At 45.9% G+C, this 26,741-nt stretch overlaps 1 protein-coding gene across 1 annotated transcript in view; it reads left to right on the plus strand.

Moving 5' to 3' along the window:
* B4GALNT2 (beta-1,4-N-acetyl-galactosaminyltransferase 2 (SID blood group)) overlaps positions 1-16,627 on the plus strand; it is a 33,160-nt gene extending 16,533 nt beyond the window's left edge. Inside the window, exons 3-11 of the mRNA XM_074940838.1 lie at positions 3,392-3,529; positions 4,515-4,621; positions 5,484-5,521; positions 6,723-6,903; positions 7,561-7,647; positions 8,345-8,532; positions 10,385-10,525; positions 11,512-11,731; positions 16,321-16,627. Of these exons, the coding sequence (XP_074796939.1) occupies positions 3,392-3,529; positions 4,515-4,621; positions 5,484-5,521; positions 6,723-6,903; positions 7,561-7,647; positions 8,345-8,532; positions 10,385-10,525; positions 11,512-11,731; positions 16,321-16,532 (1,312 nt within the window). The 3' untranslated portion in view covers positions 16,533-16,627. The remainder of the gene's footprint in view (positions 1-3,391; positions 3,530-4,514; positions 4,622-5,483; positions 5,522-6,722; positions 6,904-7,560; positions 7,648-8,344; positions 8,533-10,384; positions 10,526-11,511; positions 11,732-16,320) is intronic.
* The last annotated feature ends 10,114 nt before the right edge of the window (positions 16,628-26,741 follow it).

Raw genomic sequence — 26,741 nt, forward strand, 5'->3', positions numbered from 1 at the left:
CTGCTTGCAGCAGAGCATATGCTACTTGTTTTGCTGTCTTGCCTGCTCTACTTTGCAGTGACAGAGTGTCATAAATATAAAGGGAAGGGTAAACACCTCTAAAATCCCTCCTGGCCAGAGGAAAAACCCTTTCACCTGTAAAGGGTTAAGAAGCTAGGATAACCTCGCTGGCACCTGACCAAAATGACCAATGAGGAGACAAGATACTTTCAAAAGCTGGGGGGAGGGAGAAACAAAGCCTCTCTCTCTTCTGTGTGATGCTTTTGCCGGGGACAGAACAGGAATGGAGTCTTAGAATTTAGTAAGTAATCTAGCTAGATGTGCGTTAGATTCTGATTCCTTTAAATGGCTGAGAAAAGAAGCTGTGCTGAATGGAATGTATTCCTGTTTTTGTGTCTTTTTGTAACTTAAGGTTTTGCCTAGAGGGATTCTCTATGTTTTGAATCTGATTACCCTGTAAGGTATTTACCATCTTGATTTTACAGAGGTGATTCTTTTACTTTTTTTCTTCAATAAAAATTCTTCTTTTAAGAACCTGATTGTTTTTTCATTGTTCTTAAGATCCAAGGGTTTGGGTCTGTGTTCACCTATGCAAATTGGTGAGGATTTTTATCAAGCCTTCCCCAGGAAAGGGGGTGTAGGGTTTGGGGAGGATTCTGGGGGGAAAGACGTTTCCAAGCAGGCTCTTTCCCGGTTATATATTTGTTAGACGCTTGGTGGTGGCAGCAATAAAGTCCAAGGGCAAAAGGTAAAATAGTTTGTACCTTGGGGAAGTTTTAACCTAAGCTGGTAAAAATAAGCTTAGGGTGTTTCCATGCAGGTCCCCACATCTGTACCCTAGAGTTCAGAGTGGGGAAGGAACCTTGACACAGAGTTATTGACGCTGACACTAAACTTGCAATTATTAGGCTTCTATTTTCTCCCAGAACTATTATGTCGGGCTGCCTGCAGATACAGGAGACCATGCCACATGACTTTATGCTCCTCCACCATTAGCAGTTTATCTTTGTAATGGTGACACTTTTTTTTTTCTTTTAAAACGAAAGCTCTGACTCTGGAGCGCAGGATGGCCCCATCCAATAAACGTACCAATTTGCTGAATAACCATGTAGCAGCCCAGTTCGACTCCTGCCTTCTTACTCTCTCAGCAATTGCACTGCAAAGCACTGACTGTGCCCCGTAAAGGCGGAGCAGGAATTGGAGACAGAGTCATGAACAGCAAGAGACAAGGAGGAGACTTAGATAAGCAGAAGAAGTAGAGATGGGTGTTGCATAAGCCTATCATTTCATAGAGCTTGAAAAGCACTTTAGATCCTATGAATGCAGCAGTAGTGAAATGCAGCCACTTCTGGGGTGGAAGGAAACAGCACACTACACCAGTAAGGGGAAGAGAGGTTCTGTTTTTTTTTTGCCCGAGGATGTTATAAAAATATCATGGCACTTTCCCCCCTAACTGAGGCTTTATTTTTCTTAAGACTCTGGCCCTTATTTTTTAATCTCTCGATGGCTTCCCACCAGAATTCTGCTACTGGACCTCAGTGGGGTGGCTTGGCTTTCCTTTATGCTGATGGGTAGGTGTAAAGTACCTGCACTTTCAAACTTGCCACTACATCGTTGTTGTCAAATACCTTTCTAGTTTGCGGTATAAGGGTGTTGGTCTCAGGATATTAGAGAGACAGAGTGGATGAGGTGTAATATCTTTCACTGGACCAACTGCTGTTGGTGAAAGAGATTCTTCTGGTGAAAGATATTACCTCACCCACCTTGTTTCTCTAAATTCCTGTATACAAAGAGGTTCCACACCCACAAGAGTGATTAACTGGGGTGTAGTGCACAGTGCTTGCATGGGGCTGGGGTAGGAGGGAATGTGGTGTAGCAGGATGTTTCTTGGGGAGCAATGGAGTGGAATGGGAGGCAGGCAGGTTACAATATCTAGGAGGGGTGGGGGAAAGAAGAAGTAGGCTGTGGAGTCAGCCGCAGGTAAGGTATTTATTGCTGAGGGTCAGCTTGCTCACCCCTAACAAACAAAGTTGGTCTTGCAACTTCTCACTGGACTCGGAGAGCTGCCTAAGGCGCTATCAAGTCTGCCCTCCAAGGGACCTGCAAATAATTGATCTGTTCCCAGAAAGAGGAAGCTCAGACACAAGCCCCTCCATGCAAACCCAAGTATGTGTAGCTCCCCTATTGTCTCTAGTCACCTCTAACAGTGGAAAAGAAGCAGCTGAGCGACTTGTGGGGGCTTTATTGCTAATGGCTTGCTGAGATTTATTGTTGCTCGACACCCGTTCTTGCAGGGAGACAATGAAGCCAGGTGTGTCACAATCTCCATCAAGCGTATTACGGATTATGTCCAGATTTTCCAGTGATCCCTGAGGCACATGCCCATGTGGTTGCTTGTTTTGTTGTTTGAGCTGGTTGTGGTTAGAGATATAGAGGGTTGCGTTTGACCTGACCTAGCTTCTGGGATGAAAGAGGGGGCTCTTTCCTCTCTGTTCTGGATCTTAAGTGGGTTTGGAGCTTCCCTCCTCTTTATGTTCTGTCCCTATCCCTTCTGCATGCTGGATAGGAGGGCAGTGGTCACCTCTCCTAGCTGCTGGAAAGATGGCCCCAGTCTGTCATTACCAGAAACTCTCTCCTCCGGCAGGGAGTGGAATCTTGCAGCATTGCTCCCTTCCCCATTGGGAGGAGGCATCCAGCGAGAGAGATTAGGTGACTTTTCTGAGTTCACAGAGAGCCTGTGGCAGATCTAGGAATAGAACCTGGATCTCCTAACTCCCAGTTCAGTATTTCATAGCGTTCTTCTTTCCAAACTGGGAAGGAGTGGTGGTGCATGGCCACTGGTTCTCTATCCCAAATGTTGGCTCTGGTTTTAAGAATGATGGAGTGGGTGGGGGGTTGTTTTGTTTTATGGCCCTTACGTTGAGCTGCAGATTTCCTGGGCTCTCTATGTAAAAAAAGCTAGTGTCAGTGGCTCTGTGCATTTACACCAGCTGAGAATCTGGCCCAGATGTCCTACAGTGTAACCCAACTTTCTTACAAAGGAAGCTACATTCACCTGCCAGGGCAGGATGGGATCCTATTCGCCTTTTAGCTCTGGCTCACTCATGATGTTCCCATCCAGAGCTGAACATCCCTCAGTGCTGGGACGGTAGTGTCCAGCTGAGATCAGAACTTTGCCAGTGTGCATTTGAAACAAGGGTTTCATGTCCATGGTTGGTGGGTTAGGCCCATATCACTAATATATATACACACGCCCCGTATAGATACTGGCCTAACCCACCAAGCTTGGCCATATACATATTATTTTCAAAAGGTCACAAAACAGCAGATTCTCCCAGTGTCCTTGCACAAGCTGAGCCTTCTGGGTTTTCTTTTTTTTCCCTCTCTTCAGGCTAGCTCCAAAGAATCAGTGTGAGTGCGCCAAAGCTGACCGTGTGCATGTCTACCAGATGGAAGATTATATTGATAAGAAAGACCTTGCCTCCATTAAAGAGAGGCGACGGAGGGAGTTGGAGCACTATCAGAAAAGGTAAAGGGACTCTCCTGTCTCTTGACCTGTCCAGCCTGCATCTTTCCTGGCACTAAATTCATGTGGGAAAGTCTCATGAACTGAAGCCTTGGGGTTGAGTTGTACTGAGATAGAAGAAACAGCTATGGAGGAGAGCAGAAATGATCCTTTCAGCTATTACCATCAGTGATGGGGTGTACAAATCCCACACTGGGCACCAAGGGGATAAGGGATTATTTTGGGTTTCGCTAGCCCTGCCCCGCCACACCTGCAGCAAATCCTCCATCTGCTGGAGGAATTAAAAGATGCAGGGAATTAGCTCCTTTGAGTGGCAGAGAGCTGGAGCAAAGCAGACCTGCAGCCCATAGCTCCAGCAGCACAGAGCAGAGGGAAGCCTAAAGATCTGATGCAGCTGCGCAAAGGGGCCCTCCCTGAGGGAAGGTAGGACCCATCCCAGAGAAAACCAGAGAGGGAAGTATCCCTGTGGACCCTGGACATAGTAGCCCCCTCTTACTTATTTTGGTTTGGACTTCCCCAACACGGGAAAGCCTTGAAATAATGGGGGCAGGAGGGATGTGAGGAAGAGGCCCAGGGAGGACAACCTTAAGCAGCCTTGGTTGCCAGACCATTGGTAGCCCAAAGTACCCAAGTCGGAGCCTGGTGGAGTGGGAGGGCCCCTCCCCACAATCCCCTTAGCAGTCGGGGGTTGCACTCATGACCACTAGGCCATGCTCCCCAACCAGACCCTGAGTGAGCACCATTACATCATCTAAACCACGACCTACTCAGCACCCAATTTACACACTCCACGTATCCTGAAAATCTGGTTGCTTCGTTTGGTGCCCCAGTGGGAGATGGTTTCTTTTGAAGTTCCAGCCGCAAGCATCCAACAGATAGGGAATGTTGGTAGAAAGAAGTACTCATTCAAACTGTTTTACTGTTAACACAATTTTCATAATCCTTTATCCTCCCGATGCTGACCCTGTTCTATTCGCATTTGTTCCAGATACCCTTCAATGACTCAAGATCTAGTAATAGCCAAACCAAACATGCCATTAAGCTATCCTATTCAAGGAGTAGAGGTGATGCCACTACACACGATTATGATTCCAGGTATACTTGTTCTGTGCCTTTTCATAGCCTGCTCATGGGCTCAACTTCCAGTGAAGTCTAAGACCTTGTCTCTTGTACATACCCTCTATATGAAATAGGGGGGCTTTGTTCTTCATTGCACCTGTATTGGACTTGGCTTACTCTGAAGACCCAACCCTTCATACAAAACTGCTGAATTCAAAATCCATTCGCTGATACCCAGAGATCTGGTTTCCTTCCAGTAAAGTGCACAAAATGTCTGGGATGGGTTCTTAGAATAATAACCATGTGGCACTTTGTATACAGAGCATTTGAAAAACAATTATGAAAAGGGCTGAAACAGTGAAGATCCCATCTGCATTTCACAATAAATCTCCCTTGACTCGTTTGTCATCTGAGCGCAGACCGGCTCTTCTATCTGAATGCAAAATGCTTTCTTGAAGAGCTCTGTGGTAGTTGGTTTTAAATTCCTCTCCCACTTATTTAATTGCTTCAAATGTTGTAATCTTGCAAAATTATTGATCTTTGGCTTTTATAAGGTGCAAGGAGTGGTGGAAACCTAAAGGCTGGCTCTCCAGCTGGTGTAAATCAGTGTAGCTCCGTTGACTTCCCTGGCTTATGCTTGCTGACGATCTAGCCCTAAATCTTTAGAGTTGCCCCAATGCAAAAATACTACTGACATCTCTAGATTTCTTCCTGGATAAAATTGAGGGGGGAAAAATGCATAGAGAAGAGCTGATGTTCTATTTGTATCCATCTCTGTGATCCCAGTTCAGGTGGGCTGACTGGAGTCTTGTTAGGGAACAATAATCACTTGAGTCAAAACACTGGCTTTAGGCTTGTTACTTACTGTCCTTATGTATGTTTCCCTTTGTTCTTCAAGGGCTTGGTTTGCATGGAGTGACTGAAGAAAAGTACCAGGTATATTTCACAATGTTGCAGGGAAGTTTGTAGTCCAGTGTTACCTTGGCAAGTGCGTAACATGCTTTGAGATCTCTCTGCATGAAAGGTGCATTAGTTTTACATTTCTCATGAGGTTTTCCTTCTATTACAAAGGTGGGCTTGATTTCCCAGCCTTGTATTAGTATAGTAGCATTTGGGTATGTCTACACTCCCAGCCCAGATAGAGAGACTCTCACTAGCTTTACTGGAGTTAGGATGCTAAAAGTAGCAGTGTGGACATTGCAGGATAGATGGTGGGTCATGCTAGCCATCTGAGCTCCGACCTGAGTGGGTGGGGGGCAGGCAGGCTTGGACTCGGGATCTAGCCTGAGCTGCCACCTGTGCCACAATATGCCACACTGCTACCTTTAGTGCGCCAGCTCGAGGGAAGCTAGCATGAGTCCGTCGACCTGGGCTGGGAGGCATCATCCCAGCTGCAGTCTAGGCACAGACAAATCCTTAGAGATCTTACGAAGATCAGGGCCCCATTGTGCCAGGCACTATACAAATACATAGGGCTGGTCTATGCTCAGGCCATGTCTACGCGCGGAATGCTCTACCCGCATAGGTATAATGGTAAGGCATACTGGCAAGGTGGTCCTAGTGCAGACATAGCTATACCAGCAAAGCTGTGATGTTTCTGGTATAACTTATCTCATACACCTGAGCAAAACAAGCTGTATGGCAAAGGCGGGCATTCCATGGTAGAACTGTTTCTATGCTAGGGGCTTTTGCTGGCATAGCTCTGTCGGTCAGGGATCACAGCTTTTCGCACCCCTGGCTGACATAGGTACACCGGCAGAAGTCTGTCATGTGGACGCAGCCTTCAAGTTTTGCTGCTCCATGCTGGCATAGTTAAAGCAACAACCCCCCCTAGTGCAGATGGAGCTATACTGTTATAAAAGGGCTTCTGCCAGTACAGGTTATTCCAAACCACCTCGTACATTGGGGGTGGGAAGGTGGCTGTTTTATTGACCACCACGGGGATGTCGTCTTTTTAGTGAAACCAGGTGAGGATAGTGGTGGGGTCAGAGCTCCCTTCTTTCCCTTTAAATAAGACAGTTCTTAAACAGATGGCCATGTGATCGACCCAGATCAGGGAGGGAGGAGAGGGGAAGCCTTGTGATTTTACCATGACACCTAAGATTTCCACCTCCGTGCCCCACGGCACTTAACGCAGGTGATCCTGCGAGCATCTCTGGGAACCCTCAGTACGCTTGCTGATGTCTCTGACGATGTTGTGAGTGGACGGGGCGAGAAAGAGCTGATCATCTTGACCTCAGATGTGGAGCTGCTGAATTTCATCCTTGAGCATGTCACGTACACCAGTGTGGTCTACCAGCTCACTGCAGTAGATATGAGTGAGTATCGACTGGACGATTTCTTCATCCCATCCTTGGCAGTTTTCCATCAGTTTCTCTAGTGTTACTAAGCCACTTTCAAGCATCTGCTAAACTAACTTTACCTCCAAGAAGGAATCTTTCTGAAAGACCCATTATTTAACACAGCATGAGCAGAGAAATAGATGCAGGATGCTGCCATCTTCCATAGCTGTCTCTTTCAAAGTTTTGCCAGAGATTGGTGAGGTCAGTCATCATCCTCGAGAAGCTAAAGCCCCCTTCAATGCCCTGCTTCTTAGTGAATCAGGGCTTCAGTCTTTTTGGCTTCTAATTACACATGAGGTGAAGCAAGACTGCCAAGCCAGGAGAATTCCTGGTACTTGTCAAAAAAATTTATCCAGTTCTTTGAGTCAGTGGAAGAAGGGGTCTTTCAAAGAACTCTTTCTAGGTTTCCCACTTGTCCATTTTCCATCACTGAGGCTGGAAGGTCATTTAACACTACATAAAATCAGGGGGGCCACTTTTATCTATTCCAGCCTAAAGCATTGCCAGGGAACAAATGGATTTCCAATCAAGGTTCTTACTTGGAGGTTTCCACTGTGTCATCAAAGATCTCCAGAATACTTGAAGACTTATGAGTGATGCAACTTTCCTATTCTGCTTTTCTTGTTTTCCAAGTGAGTTTCGAGAGCAGACATCATGTGGCTCAGTTTCCTGTGATCATCCGACAGCCCGGCCTTCCAAAGTTGTTTGATCCTGGAGCAGGTAAGTGTTTCTGAGTGCCTCCCTGTAGGAAACCCCTTTTGCCCTTTTAAGGGGGTGTCAGGGAGTGGCTCCAGCAAGCTGGCAATTGCTGATGGTAAATCCTTACTCCAGACTTTACTGTGGTAGAAGTTAGTTACTCTTTTAGGCCTGATGCTGGGCTTCTTAAAGTCTTTCTGGTCTCCTGATGCCTCTCCATTCAAAAATGTATGTAATTGACAAGGGCTAAATACATCAGTATCATAGTTAATGTTCTGTGTCCAGTTAGGTTCTTCCAAAGTTACATCCACTGAAAAGCCCTGAATGAACGGACCTTTTTAAACGTTCTAATTCCGGGAAAACCTTGGATTGGCTCCGACAACACTTAGTGTAGTGCCTTCTATTTGAGGATCTCAATGCACTTCACAAACACTAGCTAATCCGTGGGATGCCCCACGTCCCTACCTCCATTTTGCAAATAGGGCAACTTAGGGACAAAGAGGATGACTTGTTCAGAGTCTAGCGGTTGCTGGCCTAGCACTGTTGCTCTTCCCCATGGTCTGTGCCAGGAAGAGAATCCAGCTGTTGTGTTCTAGTTCGCTCTACTAACCACATGCCCACCTTCCTCCTGCAGGTAAGATCTTTCAGGAATGGTGAGTAAAAGCAAAGAACTGCCGTAAAATGTTACAAGCCTCTGTCACTTCCCTGTTTACGGTTACAGATAGGAAGATCAGCTCCCTGGTGACTATCACGACGAAGACTTTCTTGCGCTATCACAAACTTCGACTCCTCATCAAGAGCATCCGACAGTACTACCCTGACATAAAAATCATCGTCGCCGATGACAGTGAAGTCCCAGAGAAGATCATCGATGAGAACGTTGAGCATTACATCATGCCTTTTGGAAAGGTCTGTCACTTGCACAGCACTGGCCATGTAGACAGGTCTCAACCCAGGCCCTCCAGCCTGCGTTTCACAGAAGGATTGTTCATTGGTAGAGGCCACATCCTAAATAACACACCTTTTTGGATGGGATTTATTAAAAGCTCCAAGTGATTTAGAATCACAAATCCCATTGACTTTCACTCAGTTGGGGCCTGTATGTGCTGCCATAATCCAAATGCTAATAAGAGATGATATTTTCAAGAGTGCCTAAGTGTTTTAGGAGTGCAAATCCTAATGTAAGTCAATGGAATTTATGTTCCTAAAACACTTAGGCACTCTTGAAAATACCATCTCTTATTAGCATTTGAATTATGTTAGCACATACAGCCCCTAGCTGAGACCAGGGCCCTGTTGTGCTGGGAGCTCTACGAACAAATAGTAAGAGACAGTCCTCGCCCCAAAGAGCTCACAGTCTAAGTAGATGAGCCTGACAAAAAAGTGGGAGGGGAAATGGAAGCACAGAGAAGGGAAGGTGACCCAACAGACCCAGGAATAGAACCCATGTTTCCTGAGGCCCAATCTCAACACCATGCCCCGTCCACTGGACCACACTGTCTGCTAAGAACTCTTAAGACTTATGTGATCAGTTCCATCCCCCAAAGAAACGAAGTGGAATGGCTCATGGGATTGTTTGTGTTGTACAGAATCTTTCACCTGTAGGCCACCAATTCAAATTTTTATCCAATTATTGTTCCGTGACCTCACGCCAAGGCTGCTTAGCTAGGATAGCTGGGACAAAGGGGACTGAATTCTCCATGTCAATCTATGGGCTTTACCACTGGTACCACAGCAATTTAACTTAAGCTACTGTAGTGGTATATGAGATGAGTTGGTGGTCTTAATCCAGTTCCTAGTGGTTTACCAACCCATTAATCTTCATGGACTTAGTCAACACGTTGTTGACTATACAGAATTTTTGGCCTCATCTTGAGCATTCACTGATATAAATGGGAATGGTGGGTGTCCAGCACATTTTGTGAATGGAGCATCTTATTGTGTAACTATTCAAGCTTTGTAAAAATAGTTACACTGGCTCACTGGCCTGTAATGCTCTATGAAAGATCAGATGAATGTTTAAGGCTCCTGTCTGTTCTCAATACCCCCATTGGCTGGCAGCATGGGAGAAGGCATGCCTCCCTGTTGCTCAAAAGTGATTTCCTTGGTGCTCATTAACGAGTTTCAGAGGCAGTCCCACCCAGTCCTTGGCCGGCAGTGGGCTTCCTGCGACATGGGGATAGGAGGAGAGACAATGAGGGAACCTTGGGGCTCCATAAGGAATGTGAAGAGCCCTGGGAATTATACAAATAGAGAGATGTTATAGGATGGTGACTGAAGTCTCCTGTAGAAAAATCACCTGATCTAATGAATTAAAATCCTATAATTGTAAAAATGTAGGGTTGGAAGGGACCTCAAGAGGTCATATAGTCCACCCCAGGCACTGAGGCGATATCAAATGTACCTAGACCATGCCTTCCAGGGGGTTGTCTAAGCTGTTCTTAAAAACCTTCAAAGATGGGGATTCCACAACCTCCTTAGGTAAATACTTCCAGTGCTTAACTATCCTTATATACTGGTTCTTCTATCACATGGGCAAGTGATCGTCTTACTATAAGGTCACTCCTTGTTGCAAAGGTGTTCTATTTCATTCTCATTCAGTAGTTGAGATGACCCTCCTTTTCAGAATAGTTTCTGGATAAAAGGGATTTGCACAAAGCTAAGCAGCTTTGTGTGTGTGTATTTGCATATATCTAATTTTTCTTCTTATAAAGCTGTTTTGACCCTGCCCTTCTGTGTCTTGGGGATTCCCTTTTACCAGGGTTGGTTTGCTGGAAGGAATCTTGCAATATCTCAGGTCACAACCAAGTACTATCTCTGGGTTGACGATGACTTCTTATTCACCGAAAACACCAAAATTGAGAAACTATTGGATGTGCTGGAGAGAACAAACTTGGATATGGTAAGAAATGCAAAAAAATTGTGGGATTCTTGGTTTTGTTCAAACACTAGAAATCCTCTTCTTGAAAAGTGACATCAGTTTGTGCCAAGAGCAGGACTCTCCTTGGCCAATTTTAGAAAAACAGCTCCAATCTGGATCACAATCTTCCCTCACCACCCATTCACCTTGGATCGTAACTCCAGAAAGAATACTTACCCAAGGTCAGTAAGAACATTTTGAAGCCAGCTGGAGCTGTTTTTGATCCCATTAAGTATTTTCTTGATTCAGAGTTTATTTTAGAGTTTCTGGGAAATATTTCCACACCTTGGGCTGTGACAGTTGACCTGAGAGAGTGGATGGTTCTGAGGATTTATGGAACAGATGGCCTATAACTTCCGGTCATGTTTTCAAATCCAACCCAAATCCTTAGTGAAGGGTAACAAGTTTCTGATGAGAGCTGTTTGGTGCCCTGTGTGAAATGAGTAGATCTCAGTGCAGTTTTGGCTGCTTATTAGATTGGCCGTGTTGTCAGTAGGACCAATGAAAGAATGTACCATGGAGACATGACTCCATGGTATGTCTCTAGGTTAGGTGGGAGGGAGGATTGTCCTGCTTCTGCATATGCCGTGTCTGATCTTGGCCCAGAACTTTGGTCTCTCTAGTGATCCCAATCCAGCAGCTTTCACTGGCACCTACACCACGCTAGTGGAAACAACACTCCAGTTTCTGAGCTGATAAACACAGACAGTGGTATGAGGAACAAGAAGAACGTGATGTCATAGGGAATGAGCTCCAAGCAGCAGCTCACAAGAACCTAGAAGCTATTATAAACTGGGGCTTGTTCATGTTGAGATTCCCACTGTGCAGAAGAGTAACAATGTTCAGGGGGTTGGGCCAGTCAATGGAAGGGCTTCTGTTGATGTCAGCGGATGTTAGCCCAGGCTTTGAGTCTGCCATGAGATGAAAAGCGATAACTGAAAAACGTGGGTGATGGTCTTGCTCTCCAGGTTGGAGGCAGTGTGAATGGGAACACCTACAGTTTTCAGCTGCTCTATGATCAGGGTGACGACAGCGGCTGTCTGCATTTGAGATACGGCTCCTTCCACAAGTTGGAAGGGTTCCCCAACTGCGTGGTCACCAGTGGTGTGGTCAACTTCTTCCTGGCCCATACAGACAAAAGCAGACACGTCGGCTATGACCCTCTTCTGCAAAGAGTAGCTCACTCAGGTAAGCCATACACTCTCTTTCTCCGAGTGAAGGCAAGCAAGCTCTCGGCAGGGCCGCCGACGGGGGGGGGCAATTGCCCAGGGGCCCGGGAGATTAGAGCCCACGCCCCACACCCAAACTCCCTCCCATAGCCTGCACCCTGCACCCAAACCCCAGCCTGGTGAAAGTGAATGAGGGTGGAAGAGAGCGAGCGACGGGGGGGGAGATGGAGTGAGCAGGGAGCGGGGTGTTGGAGACGGAGCAGGGCAGGGGCGTGGCCTCAGGGAAGGGGCAGGGGCTGGGCAAGGGTCTTTGGGGTTGTGCAATTGGACAGTTGGCAACTCCACCGGGCGGGCATGTGGAAGCCCTGGCCAGGCCAGAAGAGCGCGCCCAGCAGCGCAGCCAGCAGCTCACTGGGTACCAGCCAGCGCAGGCGCAGCACCGCCCAAATGTCAGGCGGACCACGTCCACGCTGGCGTGGCTTGTGCGTTTGTGGGGGCCCATTGACTTCTACTCTCCAGGGGCCCGGAATTGCTGTCGGCAGGCCTGGCTGTCGGTGTCTGCTGCTTGTCGCTTGCCCCACAGAAGCTTTCTCTCACGCTATCATGTTTGTCTTTTTCCTTCCTTTGTTTCAGTCTTGGGGCTTCCAGTTCTCTGCTTTCACTAATGCTGCTGAGAGGCCTCTCCCAGGGTTAGAACATGGACTAGGACGCCTGGGTTCTATTCCCAGCTCTCTGGTAGGCTCTGTGGGGGTATCCTTGCTGTGGCTGGAAGGTATCATTCCTAGCTCGGGTAGACGTACCTGTGGTAGCTCTGACCAAGCTAGCACTCCTGTAACTTGGGCTGGCCTCCCAAGTCCATACCTAGGATCTCCAACAGATTGTACTTGGGCGGCTGGCCTTGGCCACGCTGTTTTCAGTGTGTGAGCTTGATCGGCGCTACTGTGTGTGAATCTCCCTGAGCAGGGAATTGCACCTCCCAGCTGCAGTGTAGAGGGCAAGTCCCATCCTGTCTCTGAGTCTTGGGAGGGGAGGGTCTTCTATGAAACAGAAGTGATAATGCTTAACTTTTGTAAAGAGCTTTTAGATCTCCTGACCTAAAATCCCACCGCTGGTTGGGTTAGATGCCCAACTCCCTTAAATTCCTTTGAAAATCTTACCCTAAAGTGTTTCAGCAAGTTAGATTAGACCTAGGGCTGCCTGTAACCATGGCTCCACGGAGAGTTCTGCTCTCTGCTTAATGCTCTGCAAAGACATGCTTCGATTTTAATTAGATGAAGAATGTAGAAAGCCCTGTGTTTAGGGATTAAAGTGCATCTGCATGGTAGGTAGGGCCCAGAAGGTTAGCTCAGGCAAAGGAGAAGGAAACGAAAAGGAGGTGAGAAGATGAAGCCAGGGCAGACCCATGTAGAGCAGAAGTGGGCAAACGACGGCCTGCAGGCCACATCCAGCCCATGGGACCGTCCTGTCCGGCCCCTGAGCTCCTGGCCCAGGAGGCTCACCCCCGGACCCCCCACACACGCACAGCCATGCCGCTGCACGGGCAGCGGGGCTGCAAGCTCCTGCTGCTGAGCAGCATGGTGAGGGGGCAGCGGCGGCGCGTGAGGGGTGGTGAAGGAGTTGGGTAGGGGAACCTGGGGGGCACTCAGGGGACAGGGAGCAGGGGGCAGTTAGGGGTGGGGGGTTCTGGGGGGGCGTCAGGGAACAGGGGGCAGTTGGATGGGGCGGAGGTTATGGGGCGGTCAGGGGGCGGGGAACGGGGGGGTTGGATAGGGGGTGGGAGTCCCGGGCGGCCTATCAAGGGGCGGTGGTGTGGATAGGTCGGGGCAGTCAGGGGACAGGGAGCAGGAGGCGGTTGGATAGGGGGTGGGATCCTGGGGGGGGCGCGGTTTGGGGCAGGGGGTCCCAGGAGGGGGCAGTCAGGGGACAAGGAGCAGAAGGGGTTGGATGGGTCGAGGGTTCTGAGGGGGACAGTCAGGGGGCGGGAAGTGGGAGGGGACGAATAGGGGGAGGGGGCCAGGCTGTTTGGGGGGGCACAGCCTTCCCTATCCGGCCCTCCATACAGTTTCGTATTCCGATGTGGCCCTTGGGCCAAAAAGTTTGCCCAGCCCTGCCCTAGGTAGTCCCCTTAAAGGGCCAGGTCTCCCTATGACACCCTCTTTCACAGCTAAACTAAATGGATGTTTGAAATAAAGCATTAGCAGCTGCTCTTGATTTTCTTAAAACATTTAATCATTAAACTTTAAAATAGGCTAAATGATGTTTAATAACCCATACTTTTAACAATGAACATTGTGCAATGCATGATTGTATGTGTATTACTATAGCGTGCCAACAAAGACGGGAGACCCATTGCTCTAGGAGCTGTATAAGTATGTCGTAAGAGAAGTCCCAGCTTTGAAGAACTTGCAGTCTAAAATAGATGAGAGGCAGGAGGGGAGTTGGAAGCCCAGAGAGGTGAAGTAACTTGCCCAGGGTCACCAAGCAGGTGAGCGGCAGAGCTAGGAACTGAAGCCAGGGGTAAAATCCTGGCTGCCTTAAAATCAAGAAAAAAACAACGAAGAGTCCTTGTGGCACCTTAGAGGCTAACAAATTTATTAGGGCATAAGCTTTCGTGGGCTAGAACCCACTTCATCAGGTGCATGGAGTGGAAAATACAGTAGGCAAGTGTAAATACACGGTACATGAAAAGATGGGAGTTGCCTTACCAAGTGGGAGGTCAGTCTAACAAGACAATTCAATTAACTGTAGGATACCAAGGGAGGAAAAATCACTTTTGTAGTGGTAATGAGAGTGGCCCATTTCAAACAGTTGACAAGAAGGTGTGAGTAAGAGTAGGGGGAAATTAGTATGGGGGAAATTAGGTTTTGTAATGACCGAACCACTCCCAGTCTTTATTCAGGCCTAATTTGATGGTGTCCAGTTTGCAAATTAATTCCAGTTCTGCAGTTTCACACTGGAGTCTGTTTTTGAAGTTTTTTTTGTTGAAGAATTGCCACTTTTAAGTCTGTTATTGAGTGACCAGGGAGATTGAAGTGTGTTCCTACTGGTTTTTGAATATTATAATTCCTGATGTCAGATTTGTGTCCATTTATTCTTTTGCGTAGAGACTGTCTGGTTTGGCCAGTGTATATGGCAGAGGGGCATTGCTGGCACATGATGGCATATATACACATTGGTAGATGTGTAGGTGAACAAGCCCCTGATGGTGTGGCTGATGTGGTTAGGTCCTATGATGGTGTCCCTTGAATAGATATGTGGACAGAGTTGGCATCAGGGTTTGTTGCATGGTTTGGTTCCTGGGTTGGTGTTTTTGTTGTGTGGTGTGTAGTTGCTGGTGAGTATCTGCTTCAGGTTGGGGGGGCTGTCTGTAAGCGAGGACTGGCCTGTCTCCCAAGGTCTGTGAGAGTGAGGGATCGTCCTTCAGGATAGGTTGTAGATCCTTGATGATGTGCTGGAGACGTTTTAGTTGGGGGCTGAAGGTGACAGCTAGTGGCATTCTGTTACTTTCTTTGTTGGGCCTGTCTTCTAGAAGGTGACTTCTGGGTACCCTTCTGGCTCTGTCAATCTGTTTCTTCACTTCAGCAGGTGGGTATTTTAGTTTTAAGAACACTTGATAGAGATCCTGTAGGTGTTTGTCTTTGTCTGAGGGATTGGAACAAATGTGGTTGTATCTTAGAGCTTGGCTGTAGACAATGGATTGTGTGATGTGGTCTGGATGAAAGCTGGAGGCATGTAGGTAAGTATAGCGGTCAGTAGGTTTCCAGTATAGGGTGGTGTTTATGTGACCATCGCTTATTAGCACTGTAGTGACCAGGAAGTGGATCTCTTGTGTGGACTGGTCCAGGCAGAGGTTGATGGTGGGGTGGAAATGGTTGAAATCCTGGTGGAATTCCTCAAGGGCCTCCTTCCCACAGGTCCAGATGATGAAGATGTCATCAATGTAGCTATGTATTAATTCACACTGGCTTGTTGCACATGAATCTGTGCATATTAGACAGTGTCCAATAATTGCATATACACTGTAAGCTGTTTTCTGCTTCAGCATGGATCTGCATGTTTACACGGTAGGGACATCGTATGGAGTAAGTGCACAGGTATCGTAGGGTGCAGTGCTTTGCTTTGCTTCTGGGCTCTATGCATTGTGGGACTTCCCCTGCTGCACCTTCTGGGGTCAGACTCAACACTTCCCTGATTCCTCCCTGTAATGGGGTCTACAAACCCCATACTGAGCATAGGCAGGAGGGGGCTACCATCATGAGGACATACCCAGGCTGCTAGTACAGCATGGGTTGCTGCGTCTAACGCTGCTATTTCTAGCCCTGCTAGCACAGGTCTGGCTTTCCATGCTGCACACCTTGACTGCAGTGTACACATACCCACAGAGCTTTGATTCTGCTAGTATCCACAAGTGACTGGACCTGGTTCTCTAGGGCAAGTGGTAGCAGCTTGGTTTTAGACCCAGAGGACCCGTGATTCAATTCCTTTACATGGAGAAGTGATTCAGTCCTGAGTGGACCATACAGAGCCTTGTAAAATAATTTCACAGCCATTCTCGGGGAAATGCAGGGTCGCTTAACTTTGCTTTTACATTTTTTTTCTCCTCCCCAGAATTTTTCATGGATGGACTGGGCATCTTGCTTGTCGGTTCCTGCACTGATGTTTCTATCAGTCACCAAGCACATAATCCCGCATCTGATCCCAACCTGACTAAGGTAGAAGACCAATATAAAAGGTTCCGGACCAACACCAAAGCACAGGTGCAATTTAAGCTATCTTTGCACTACTTCAAAAACCAACTGAAATGCTACTCAACAAGATAACCCTTTTACCCTGCCGTGTGCAATTCCTATAGTAACCTCCCTGATGCCCACGGCAGGAGTATGCTCTGGGCTTCAGCCTAACTGCCTTACTTATGCCACACTGGATGCCTTCCTTTTGCACCTACCTTTCTATAAAAACTTTTTAATGGGCTGAATTTGGGATTCTGGAGTCTCTTGGCCCAAACTTGAAATGGACAACAGAGTCGTGTGTGTTATCTGCATTCGGGTCCTGCTACAGGCCTTGCAATGGTGTTTTCTTCGTTGCAAAGTTTTTCTGATTATAGGGTGAGACAGTTTGGCTAATAATGAGCCAGATTCATTATGGCCCTGCACTGTGTTCTTTCCAGCCAGTGCAGAGTGAAGGGGGGCGGGGTAGAATTCCTACTGATTTGATCTGGTAGCACTTCCCCATTATTCCTGCATTTGAATGGATTATCAGGGATGCCCAGGTTGTGACTTCCTTCTTGGAGGAGTAACTGGAATGAGTGTTCTCAAGTTGAGTGCCAGAAGCACAATGACTTTCATGTATAGACTGAAGTGCTTGGTTTATCCTAAATGGAGTTAGTATGTTGCCTATGCAATATCTGTTGAGTACTTCTTATGGTTACTCCTTACTTAAGGACCAGAGTGGGGATGTTGGAAATCTGGTTTAGTTAAGAAGCTTTCACTTAAGAGGAGGAAAATGCAAACTCTCCTAACTGTCCTGCCTGAATGCAGTCCACGTTCACGTGATCTGAGTTCTTTTCATCTGGTAGCTCGTGGCCTATGTGAAATGGTGGAGTTCGGTTCCTAGCGGGCAGCTAACCACAGCATCAAAAACACCCCACCATTACCACAGTGGTGGGACCTGGATACTAATCTGAGACAAGAAGTAAATGCCACAAGCAGACCACGAGTCTTAACGCATCATGGCCCCATATTTCTAACAAGATGAGAGAACTTGGCCTTGGTATAAAATGTTCTGACATTGGTTAGGCAAATGACCTAGCTTTGATTTTTGCTCAGCTGTTTTGATAGCTCCTCTCTGACTGTCCTGAGCCCCTGTGAGCTCACTGGGGCAGGGGCTATCTCTGTTATGATTGGACAACACCTACCGTGATCAGGGTTCCTTTACACCACTGTTGTGATGTGGATAATTAAAATATCTTGAGTTGAACATTGACTTAAAAGGAAAAGTTTCCTTGTGGTTCTGAAATGTCCTTCTATCCATTCACGCAAGAGCTGAAATTCTTTGTGCTCTGTCTCCCCCAGTGGTGACACTGAGAGCTTTCTACATAATGGTGATTAAAGGGATTTTTTAGTACACTTACTATCCTTTTATAATTAGGTAAGAGATTGTATATTCTCAATGCTGCAGTGTTCTTCTTAAAAGTATTTAAGGTGGGTATTTTAAAAGCTACCATAAAAAGAAAAGGGCCCTGCTTGAAAGCTGGTCCGTACTGCTGTCTGAGAGTCCTGCTGTGCACTACAGTTGAGGTGCATAATGATACCTCGATTCTATAGACAGCTTTAGTTGTGGCAACAGAATACAAAGCACTAAGTTAATATGGATAGGAAGGAGTCCTGTACCTACTTGCTCCAGTTTTTAAACTTGAATGGCTGCCACGGTCAGTCCCTCGGATTCACGTTATTACTGGAGCACCTCGAAGCTCCAACCGAGATCACAGATTTAGGGCCTCATTTTGCTAGACTCTGTACATGTGCATGGTGTGAGACCATCTCTGCCTACGGAGCTTACAATCTAGGTGGAGAAGACTTGGTGGGAGAAGGGCAGCGTTGCTGCGGGAGAACTTCGATGACCATGAGTGTCTGAATTTTTGCCAGCACTAATGTTCTTGGAAGGCACAGAAACACCAATGTTTTGAAAAGTGACTAATGACTTTGGGTGACCCAGTGAAGGCTCCATTTCTAAAGGGCCTACTTTTTTAGAGAGTGGGTGCTCAGCGCTTTCTGAAAACCAGGCCCCTTGAAGATGCCTTCCACTGCAGGCCCTCAACTCACTAGCCACTTCTCTCTTTGTACTGCAGTAGCACCTGGAAATCCCAGCTCTGACCGGCCCTTTAGGGTGCTAGGCACTGCCCAGGAAAGTCTCTGCTAAGCTTTTGTTCTGAGAGTGTTTGCTCCACAAACCCTATCATCTGAACCCCTGCATTATCTAAATCCCTTCCTCATCTCTCATTCGGGGGGAGAGGGGGAAGAGGAGATAAGGAAAATCAAGAGGTGCATATAATAGAGAAGAGAGCGCTGGCCAGGACTCGGATGCAGCTGTGCTCCCAGCTGTGAGGGAGGTCACGTTGCTACTGAATGGCTCCTGCCACAGTGCAGGGAGCCTCTGCAGCCCTGCTGTCAGGGAGCAGGTGAGTGGAGCCAATCCCTGCAGGTGCATGGTGTAGGGAAGGCTGCAGTCCTGGCACAGCAGAATACTGGCCAGGGGATTCTGCTCTGCCCTGCTTCGTCCGCCTGCAGGGATCGGGTGGCCCTGGCCCTGCGGCAGTGCCAGGAACCCTCTGCAGCCCCATTGTCATGGGAGCGAGTGAGCAGGGCAGAGCAGAGACCCCTGGCCTGGACAGCAAAGAGGCTGCCATGTGGAAGGCTGCTGAATGACACCTGCCCTCTCAATTATCCCAAGTCCTGACGGGCTAAATCAAATCCGAGTCAGAATCATACAATATCAGGTTTGGAAGGAACCTCAGGAGGTCATCTAGACCAACCCCCTGCTCAAAGCAGGAGAAATCCCCAAATTCATCACTCTCAAATAAGCATTTAATGAAAGGAAATCATTTAACTATTTGTGTCTGAGCCAAAAGCAAGGAGAGGCTACATTTGTCAGATACATTTGTTGAGTTACTTGTTCCGCTGCAATGAAATGTTCTACAATGGTCTTCACGTCAGGTGTTACATCTAGGCTGAGCTTCAGCAAGGTGCTTAAGCCAGGGGCGGGCAAACTTTATTCTATCGGGGAATAGAAATTGTATGCTGTTCAGATAATCAGGATTATACTGTATTCAGTAACAAAGCTGTAACGCTGCAGAGAGTCCAGTGAGGCATCTGTGATAGTGTGAAGCATGCAGGTCTGCTAAGTCCGTGCCTTGAGTTATATCAGCACCCACCCATCCACGCCTCAGCATCGCTGACCTCTTTGTTTCTCCTAAGAATGGAGATAAACACACACAGGTGCAGTATAATTTTTTTTTTTGCTTTATTTTTAAAAATGAAACAGTGGAGTAAAGCGGTTTGTGGCAAAACCTAGCTGGAAGAAAAATGGAGCCCACGTCCATCCACAATCACAACTCCAGATCTGAGCCAACTAACCTGCCTCACAAAAGTACAAGGTAAAGAACATGGAGCAGAAGGGGAAAGGGGAGTAGAGAGAAAATAAACAATCAACCGAAGGGAGGAAAAATATCATTACAGTCAAGTACAACTTTTCGATGAATAGTCTGAAATTGCACTGGATCAGTGACTTGGGGGGCAGGGGGAAAGCAGCACTTTGTTCCACACACTTGTTTGAATAAATCAATCAGGTGGACAAGCTATTCCCCATGTCCCCCAATATCAAGCATGAGGGAGTACAGAACAACATGGCAGCTGACTGGGGATTTCAAAACCAGGATAACTGCAATATGCATTAGTTTTACCTCTCTATATGCACATCTGTGTATTGAACTGTCCTAAGCTTCAGATGATCATGTAAGAATCACACAATCCATTTAGTCACACAATCCATTCCTGTTTGGTTGTTACTTTTATAATCCAGCCCTGATTGCTTTATCGTTAACCCACGCTGAGCACTGGTAAAAACGAATCATCCAGATTTCACACCACTTAAAAATACTTCCCCACTTTAAAGGCATACCATCTGGGTGCCGCTAAAGCAATGTGGTCCGAATGGCAATTGAATGCCAGTCTATGCGAAAGTGACCAGTCATCACACGAACAAAGCGTCCGCTGAGACAGAGGAGCGGAAGTTGTACTGCTGACAGAAGTAAATATCAAAGTTAAAAAGAAAAAAAAAAAGTAATGGAATATTGAGCATTTTAAAAAAATTAGTCACAACTGAACAATTTAGCACTGCTGAGGTTTGGAACTTTTACAACGAATGAACACATTAAAGTGAAAAGAAAGCCCATACATTCTATTATTTTTTTTTTTTAAAACATTTTTTCTTTGGAAAAAGAGTAATTTTTTCCTCTACACTACCGCATGTGGAGTTGCCACTACCTATTTTATTCTATTGTCACTAAGAGGTAGATAAACAAAAATGAATTGGTTATATAAGGTCATGTCCCCTTGGCTGACATGCAGGAAGCTAACGTACTCCATGGGCACGGGCTGTTTAAGGATAGCTGGGGGCTTCACAGAGGGGAGGAGGGGTTTAATCAATGTGGAGTGAAACTGCAGATCTGTAGGTTTTGTAATTCAGTGGAACAGATCAGATTAAAGGGACAGTGTCTTTTCTTTTTTTTTTTAAATGGGGAAGAAATTCATCCTTAAAGCCAGGGGAGATTATTTTGGGATGAATTGGATGCATCGTTAAAAAGCATAACTTCCTTAACTCTTTTAACACACACTAAATAATTTTGTAAAGACCCACTCTGCCCTGACTTATAGGCTGTGTAGTCCTATTAATTTCCCAGGACCTTAAAGCTAACGCGATTTTAGCTAAGAATCTAATTTGTGTTCCATTAATGATTTCCTTTTTGCACTGTGGTCTGTTTGGCTGCTGTTTAGAATTAATTTAAATTTTTCAGTTCCTTCTCCACCAGCACACTTGCTGCTGTTTTCAGGTGGGGAAATACAAATTTCCACAGAAATCTTTAATTTAAAAAAGTATCCATGGAAACGGTTCTAGTTTGGCCAAATATTGCTTTTTGGGTCATAAAACCAACATTGTGGGCCTGTGTTCACCTGACACCATCCCTTCAATCATTCACTGTTGAAGATCACCGCTCCTTTAACTGGTACACTGCACAGTTTACACCTTCCCTGCTGCCTTTGGGAATGGGGACGCTCACCTCTGTGGTGAGAAGGCAACAGGCTTTTTCTCCCCTCCCACAGGCCAGTTTAAAAAACGGCCCAGCTTTGCCCACCGCCGCTCCTGCCATGTCACAAACAGACCGCATGTCCGAGAGGTATTAATCTTGAACAAAAATTTTAAAAATTCTGTAATGTACAATAAAGCAGCAGGGTTCAAATGCATATTTAAATTAGGGATGGGCCGACTTTTAAAGGGTTCTGATTATCACCCTTCTGGCCGGATGTGTATCTGAACCTCAGGGGCCCGAATGGCACCATGGCTGGTATGTCCTACCCTCCCCAGGCCCTGGCTCCCTCAAACCTGCTGTCGTTTTGACTCAGCAGGCTACTCCACCTTCTACTACCAGGTCTCTTCTAGGGAGTAGAGGGGTGGCACCTTCTCCCTCCTTCAGAGGAGAGCCTTAGCCCTACCTCTGATGCAGCAGGAGCCAAAGGATCAGCCGCTGGGTGTGTCTTAACCGCCACAGCACTGGATTTCAGAGGTTCTTGAGAGTGCCCGGGGGCAAAATCCCCATGAGTTTGGCGGGATCTGACGTACATTGACTGGTCTCTTATATTTTACGGTGATGGGATAATCATCGCCCTCCAGAGAGGCCCCCATTGCACCAAAGCAGGCTTCCTAGTCAGATTCCTAGAAACGAGACGCCTGTAGTGGAAAAGGAGGAGGCATCATCTGTTCTCCTGCTTCACCAGCAAGAAGATCCCACACTGACTGGGAGGGGTAGTAAACTGCCCAACCACGCTTCTCCCTCCAGGAAACCTACCGCTGCGGAGGTTGGAGGGAGACCCTTCTCTGAGGAAAGGTTCTGTTCGGGGCTTATTTCTGAGCCTAGGCAAAGCTGCAGGGTGGATACGCCCATCCTCTCCCATCTATCATTCAAATCTTATTGTAAGGTTTGAGGTAGTTTGCACATGTAAATTTCAAGCTTGCAGCACCTGCATGTTCTCAGGAATAAAATGATTTGAGAGCCTCTCGCTTATTTCATTCGCTCTGTATTTTACAAACTAGGACTTAAAAACAGTGGGGGGGTGGGGGGGGGCAGGGCTGATTCAACCGAATCACGGTGAATTTCTTTCTTCCTAAACAATACTGTAAGGGCCTGATCTGAAGCCCACTGCAGTCTTTGTTGACTGCCAGTGAGTTCTGGATCAGAACTAAGGCTGCGATTTCCAAAGGAGTTAGGCATCCGGGCCAATATTTTCAAAAGTCACTCACCTTGACACTGGAAAGGGGTCTGATTTTAAGATAATGCTGAGACCCTGCCTTCTGAAAACTGGGTCTCCTTTAAAATGTCCCAGCTTGGGCACCCAGTAATTGAAGCATCCAAAAAATCACAAGTTGCTTCTGACAATTTTGGCCCTCAATTCCCTAGTAGGATTTGGACGCCCAACTCCTTTTACACCTCCAAGCAAAACCCCAGCTGAAATTAACAGTAGCACTGCTGATATGTTCACAGGCCAACTGATTTGTTCATTCCTTCCAGACCGGTCTCGAGAAGAGAGTGAATTAGAGTTTCAAAAACATTATCTGTGCCCTCTCAGGAGCATATGTGTTTCACAGGACCGCACCGATTTCATTAAAAAGAAAAAAAAAGAAAAAAAAACAAAAAACCTCTCGGTTACTGTATGCTTAAAAAAAAGAAGAAAGTTCCAAAAAAATTTTAAAAAGCCTATGATGTGTGTCCCATTTCACAGGAACAGTAAAGCAGATCCTGTATTTGTTTTTTAAAAAAATTAAATTAAAAAAAGTCTTCAACTGTCTCATACCAAGTCTGCGTTTCTGATATTTTTTTCCCCAGAATCTAAAAATCATCAAAATATTTGGAGCTAAACATTAAAAAAAAAAAAAGACTTTTCTGATACTATATTACTAATGTTTACGGGTTTTTTCTTGCTAAAAAACCAAAACAAAACCAAAATCTAATGCCCAGGAAACATAAAATGTAGCTTAGAGGCAGTTTCTTTTTAATATTTACACTGAATTTGAGTCTCCTTTAACTCCTTAAAAACCTTCCAAGTATGTCAGTTTGGTTAGGTTGCAATTATCACTCCCAGCAAAGGAGCACATCATCCGCCATAGCTACTCAACCATAGCTATGTGTTTTTAATTGCCGAGAAAGTGTTCAGAGCTCAGAAGAGAAAAATAACTGCGCATGCTAGTTTAGTCATTTCTACCCCTTGCTGAACGGCATGACAAGATTATGATAGCGCTAGGTAGGTGAATCAAAAAATATCGTGTTGTTTTAGTTACTCCTAATAATAATACTTTGCACTCTATATGGCACTGAGGATTGCAAAGTGCTTCAAAAAGATTAATTTGTTAATCCTCACAACAGCCCTGTGAGGTAGGTATCATTATACCCATTCCACAGATGGGTAAACCGAGGCACAGAGAAGTGGATTTTTTTTTTTTTTTTTTGCCCCTAAGCCACAAAGCAAGCGACAGCGCTGGGCACAGAAGCCTGTCTTCTAACCACTAGACTGCACTGCTTCCCTAATTTAAATTCTACACCTTGAAGCTACCTAATGCATTACAGCCTCCCCCGTCCTCCGGAATGAACCCAGATTCTGTCCCACTTTTTATTCCCCTCAAGTTTAAAACCCAGGGAACGTTTTCAGACCCTTTGAAAAGGATCTACAGGAACCAAACCAACCAATTTCCCTTAGTCGAGGAAATGTGCATGCTGGAGAAACTCTGCTGCTTCTGCTATCATCAAAATGAGGTGCCAGCTCAGAAGAGACGAGGCATTTCTCTGCTCCTCACCATGTCCAAAGCCAGCCCTGGCTCTACAGAGGATGATGCTCTTGGTAATGCTTCCCTTTTGATTTCAAGCCTAAAGATCCTGCCACTTAACAAGGGTTTGCCTCCAGGGCTTCTGGTGCCTGTTGAACTTTAATAGGCCTGTTGAGGGATTGTTCACGTTTCTTTTTAATTCTTGGTGGACTAGAAATTTATTTGCATCATCTGATCCCTTTTACTTGTTATTCATTTCGGACTGGGTCAAAGCTCAGCCAAGTCTCCTTCCATTGACTTCGCTGGGCTTTGCAGCTGGTCCATACAAAGGGCTCCCTGTCGTCTAGGCTGGTGCCAGAGAATTACAGTAGGTGAACAGTACAAGAATCTGCACAGAACAGGCCTGTTGCTTACGGGGAATAACTTCACTGATACTCAAAGCAACTCGGCTATGCAGAGTTCTGCACTGGGAGACCTAGCTCTCTCTGACTCCTTAAACAGGTGCCTAAGTCCCATCAAAGTCAATAGGACTGAAGCCTGTGCAAGTGCTTTCCTGAATCAGGGCCTCAGGGAGGAGATAAGTGATTTGCGTAAGTCCACAGAGTAGAAACAGAATTCAAACTCAGGATATCTTAGCTCCCTGGCCTGCCCAGAAACTACTAGGCAATGCTGCCTTCCTTAATGGAAACGATGTTATTTCTAAAGCATTGATCCCAGCAGCCTCTTAGCACCAGAGTAATCACAACCGATCGGTGACAAAGATGCCCCCTTGAGCACACAGAAACAGTATTAAAATGGTGCAATGCTTCTGAACATTTTATGGGGCTAGGCCTGTATTATGGAAAATACCAGAGGTTTCCACTGAATAATCAAACTCTGGGTAAGAGGCAGGACCCCCTCAATAGAACACTGCAACAATCAGATTTACAGTACTGTGGGTTTGTTTGTTTTTTCTCTCGATGATACAGTTTGAACCAGTTATCAAAAATGCTTGCTGTTGGAAAATACAATTCACCGATGTCTGAATAAACTGTTCTGTGAAAGTCTGTAAAAAGTAGCGAGCCAGAGATTTAAAGAAGTAGGAAACCGTTTTTCATAGGACAAGATGACAAATGTAGTTAAAAGAAAAAAAAATCAAATCAACTGCATCAACCTGAAATCTATTCCACTTCTTTCCTACCACGTCTTGTAACCTTCTGCCCTCAGAGGAGACAGGTGTAAGGAGTCAGAAATGAAAGCCTTGACTACCCAAACCTTCCAGAGGTAAAAAGGAGAATTAGCATCCTGCTTTCTCCTCACTTGCGCTTTGGAACGTGTCACCCATTCAAGGGGGATTTTTAACTCCTGGTTTGTTTGTTTGACATTTCCTGTCTCTACAGAAAAAGGGTCATTACTTCTTTAAAGCTGCAAACGTTTAGGGGCTCAATCCAGCGTTCTTCACGCACCCAGAATTCCCACTGAGTTTTGGGGGCACGGGACGCAGGTTCAGCCTCTTTAGAATTGATTTTACCACCACGGATCTTTTAACATGACATTCTAAAAAAAGGGTTAATTCCTGCAGGTACAATAAAAAAGTAGCAAGATGTGATTAAAAATGTGAACCTTTCTAATAGTGATAGCTGGGTTCACATCTCTCTCTCTTTATTTTTTTTCCTTGCTGTCTGCATGTATAAAATTTCAGCTCCCATTTCTCTCTCTCTTTTTAATTATTTGTTTATCCTCGGTAAAACTGAGGCAATCTCTGTAAAATACTTAAAGCATCATAGTGGAGAAGATGGTCTGACGCTGCCTATTTAGATACAAGAGGCAGATCCATTTGGGTTGGTTAGTGAAGTATTTAGATTACTTGGAATTACCACACAGCGGGCCAATTCATGAAACATACCAGCCAGCCCCTCCGCATGACATATTTCATTGCCGATTTCGATGGCTAGGAATTATTGCTTGATAGCAAATCCATTCTACTCTCTTTCCCTTTCGTGAAATGTTTCTAATCTAAGGCTCTTTAACAGTTTGGGGACCTGATAAGAGTTGGGTTAAGCGTGGACTTTATTCCAAGGGCTAGATTAAAAAAAGAAAAGAAAAATCCTAATCAAAGAGTTGGTGGGTTCTAACGATCAAAATCCTTGATGAATTTCTACAGCCAATCACTCTTGCATCACGGTGAAATTAACCACCCCGCTTTAAAAGGCCAAAAATTAGCTGCTGCCATCTTTTCCACTATGTCTGAAATTTCTGTCGTTCTCAATAGAGAGCTCATAACACTCTGTTACCTGCACATAACTCCTGGCTCATAAGAAATTATGAAACGTAACTTCTCTTTTCATTAAAAAAATAAAATATTCAAGACTATCAGCTTTTATATAAAATATCAGCAAGCCCCAAAAACAAAACAAAAAACAATGGCTGAGGTAACTTCATACCTTGAGGTAGCTTTT

This window comes from Natator depressus, chromosome 27 (genome assembly GCF_965152275.1).
Source record: "Natator depressus isolate rNatDep1 chromosome 27, rNatDep2.hap1, whole genome shotgun sequence".
NCBI classification, from domain to species: domain Eukaryota; kingdom Metazoa; phylum Chordata; order Testudines; family Cheloniidae; genus Natator; species Natator depressus.